The sequence below is a fragment of the Neopelma chrysocephalum genome, unplaced genomic scaffold (assembly GCF_003984885.1).
Source record: "Neopelma chrysocephalum unplaced genomic scaffold, ASM398488v2 Primary Assembly neopelma1_45, whole genome shotgun sequence".
Classification (NCBI taxonomy): domain Eukaryota; kingdom Metazoa; phylum Chordata; class Aves; order Passeriformes; family Pipridae; genus Neopelma; species Neopelma chrysocephalum.
In genome coordinates, this window is record NW_020897704.1 from 3058235 (window position 1) to 3061514 (window position 3280).

The 3280-nt window shown below is 52.7% G+C and overlaps 1 protein-coding gene across 1 annotated transcript; it reads left to right on the forward strand.

The window, feature by feature from the left end:
• Positions 1-929: 929 nt before the first annotated feature.
• LOC113965603 (E3 ubiquitin-protein ligase Topors-like) lies at positions 930-2508 on the forward strand. The gene is made up of 2 exons (XM_027679251.1): positions 930-1229; positions 1846-2508. The coding sequence occupies exon 2, from the start codon at positions 1904-1906 to the stop codon at positions 2330-2332; it is 429 nt and encodes a 142-aa protein (XP_027535052.1). The 5' UTR covers positions 930-1229; positions 1846-1903; the 3' UTR covers positions 2333-2508.
• Positions 2509-3280: the final 772 nt, after the last annotated feature.

The following is a 3280-nucleotide window of genomic DNA, read 5'->3' on the forward strand; positions in this document are numbered from 1 at the left end:
AGGTGGCCGTTTGAGCAAAGGGCTACCTGTAGATGAGTCTTCCAACCTCAACCACTCTGCCATTGTGTGAACAGTTTTATTTTAGAGACCAGGATGAATTCAGTAGTGGAAGTATCTGTCTTCTTCATTTTCCTCTCTTTTTCTACCTTGCTTGGCAACTATTTATGAACCATCACCTGCTCCCCTACCCTCCCTCATTGGTGGGTTGCTTATTGCCAGGCCCTTGTGCACAAGGCACCAATTTTTCATCACAGAAATAATAAGCCAGAGGTGAAAACTCACCTGCTAGGCAACAAGAAGATACCAAACATCTTGCAAAGCAACCTATCCCCCTTTGGGCATCTGTCTTCCTGGCTGGGTGGCCAATGGTGGGAAACCCTTCCCTCCCTTTCCCATAGTTTGCTCCCATCTGTCCAGTTGCAAGGACCTTTGGGTCCTGCACAGAGGTTGTCTGGAGCAGCCCCTGTCTGTTTTCATTTAGTCCAGCAACAGGGGGGAATGGTGGACAGTAAGCTGAACATGAGCCAGAACTGTACCTCACCCTTTAGCAAAGCAGTCCAAGGGTATGCTGGGCTACACGAGTAAGGGACTTGTCAGTAAGACTCGAAAAACTACTTGGAAATGAATCTGTCAAGGAATGTCACAGGCAACAAGAACTTCTCTAAACATCTAAATGGCAAGGAGAAGACTAGGGAAATTACGAGCCTATTGTTCAGTAGGTAAGGAGATGCCTTGCCTTTGCTTCAGCGATAAGCTGGAGCTGAAAACTAGTCTGCCGTACCACAAGAAGATACCAAAACATCTCCCAAAAAGGCTTTCTCCCTTCAGGGTACCTCCCTTTGGGATGGCCAATGGTGAGTGGCTCTTTGGAACCCAGTGACATCAAGGAACGTGACTGTGACATCGCCCCAACCTTGCTGCTTTTCAGCAGCCAAAAGTTCTCTCCCCTGGCACTCTGTCCAGAACTCCTGTGGGCACACACACATGACAAACAGGCTCCAGGAGGATCGTGGTCTCGCTCTTTAAGCTTTGGCTTGGTAGAGAGCAGTAGCTCCAGGCACTGAGAAAAGGCAGTCTCCTCTAAGCTCTTTTCCCATCTGCCCAGTTGTGAGGACCTGTGGGGTCCACACAAGAGCTGTCCTTGGCCTGTGAGAGCCAGGAGGGTGCTGGGTCCATCCGGCACTGAAGGGTCTCAGCAAGTTTCCCTGCTCCCTCACTGTGTCCTTCAGGTACCCTGTGCTAAACTGGGCTGTGCGTGGGAGACATTGTTGGGGGCTCTGGTTTCTTGGGCACAGCAGCTCTTTCCCCAGGGCCTCCTGACAGCTCACCAGAGCCTGCCCCAGGGCACTCACCCATCTGGCTTGAGCCCTGGGGAGGTGTGGAGGAGACTGGGGCTCCCCCTCCTGCTATCCCTCCCTCCCTCCCTTCCTCCCTCCACGGAGCAGACCTCCACAGGGTCTACCCAACACCCTTCCAAGTCCCAGCAGGAACCTTTCCAACCTAGAGCCACATGGGGTCCCCTTGCCCAGGGCCCTTTGCCCAAGCCTGCCTTTCCCTGGGGGCACAGGCAGGAGGTTTCCCCAGCACCTCAACATCCAGTGGGAGCTGCTTGCCTGGTAGAAGTAAGGGCGGAAGGCAGGGTTGCAGGGCTGCCTTTGGGTCTGGCTGGCCCACATGGCAACTGCTGCTGCTGTTACTGCTGCTGCTTTGAAGCACCCAGAAGGTGACCCCTTTGGGATACAGTCACCTTTCCCAACCCACAGCTTGCTTGGGCCTTCCTTGTTTTTCCCCTTCAAGCACCGAGAAGGCCAGGCACCCAGGCACTTTGCATGTCTCTCTGGGCAGGGCCAGGTGTGGGGCACTGCAGAAGCGCTGGAGAAGAGACTCTGCTACCAGGACCAGCATGAGCCAGCTGCCACCAGCAGGGCCATCAGAAGTGGCAGCAGCAGATGGCAGATGCCCCATCTGCCTGGGTGACCTTGAAAACGCCACCTATGTGGAGGTCTGTCAGCATTGTTTTTGCTTCATCTGCATCCGAGAATGGGCCAAACTGACAGAGACCTGCCCACTCTGCAAGCAGCCCTTCGAGCGACTGCTGCACACCGTGACAGTGGATGGCCACTATGAGGAATATGTGTTTGGCCAGTCTGCCCACCGCCAAAGGAAGGCAGCCAGGATCCAGAGCCGATCCCCACAGTGGCATTACAACCTGTGTCACAGGTCCACTGACATCAAGCCCTCCAAGAACCGGAGTAGATTCCCCCAGCAGCACGACAACGCACATCGCAGACCCCTGACACCCAGCCCTTCACAGGGAGGAGAGGGACTATAGGAACTGAGTACAGAGGGATCCAGTAGCTGTGGGGTCCTCCAGTGTAACTTCCTAGCAGGCTTCCACAGCCAGCACCTCTCGTGAGGGAACACCACTGAGCCCAGAGGAGCACCTGGCCCCTGTTGCAGCCTGACTTTTTTCATCTGCAATAAACATCCAGGTGCTTTCAGTTTAAACACGCGTATGATGATTTCTATCACTGTTAACTGCTGCAACATAAGGTGTTTCTCTCCTGCTTTCCTCACTTCCCACTTCCAAGCACCAATGCAGGGGTGTCCAAGGCCTTTGACCAGCAGCTGGTCCTGCTAGTGCCTCTGCACCCAACTGTTTCTGGCCATTCTTTAGGCACTACTCTCAGTCTATCTCTGACAGCAGCAGTGCCCGGCCTGATTCCCCATGGCTGTGGCTGGCAGGCAGGAGAGAGCTTGTTGTGCTCTTATGGCTAAGTGCTCTCTGGGTCACAAAACCCATCCCAGTGGAATGAGGACTTTTGGTGATCCACACACCTTGGCTTGATCTCGCTCAGGAGAGCAAAGCTCTGAATCTCAAGCATTCTGGGTTTTTCAGGAACCATCCAGAAGTAAGATGACTTGCAAGCAAAGCAGTTTTTCCACAGGCAAAAGTTTGGGAGTAATGGGCATTCAGGAGCTGTGTTGGAGAACCTGTATTGAAGAGAAAGCCTGGGCAGCCTATTTCCAGCAAGAAGTTAGGGGTAAATACACAAGAAGTAGCTTTGGCTACTCTCACCACCATGAGCAGTCACAGACCAGATGCAGAGGTGCCAAGGAAACCTGAACAAGAAGGTTTAAGAAAGGATCAATTCACAAACTATCAAAATTCATACTTATTTGTGAACCATTATTGAGAGAGGGAAATGTGCCAGCAATAACACAGAAGTTAAACTGTAAACCATGAGGTATAAGGCACAATTCCCCTTGGTTTGCACCT

Bases quoted from the DNA above. Each gene is read 5' to 3' on its own strand.
- LOC113965603 (XM_027679251.1), top strand. From the start codon at position 1,904: ATGAGCCAGCTGCCACCAGCAGGGCCATCAGAAGTGGCAGCAGCAGAT.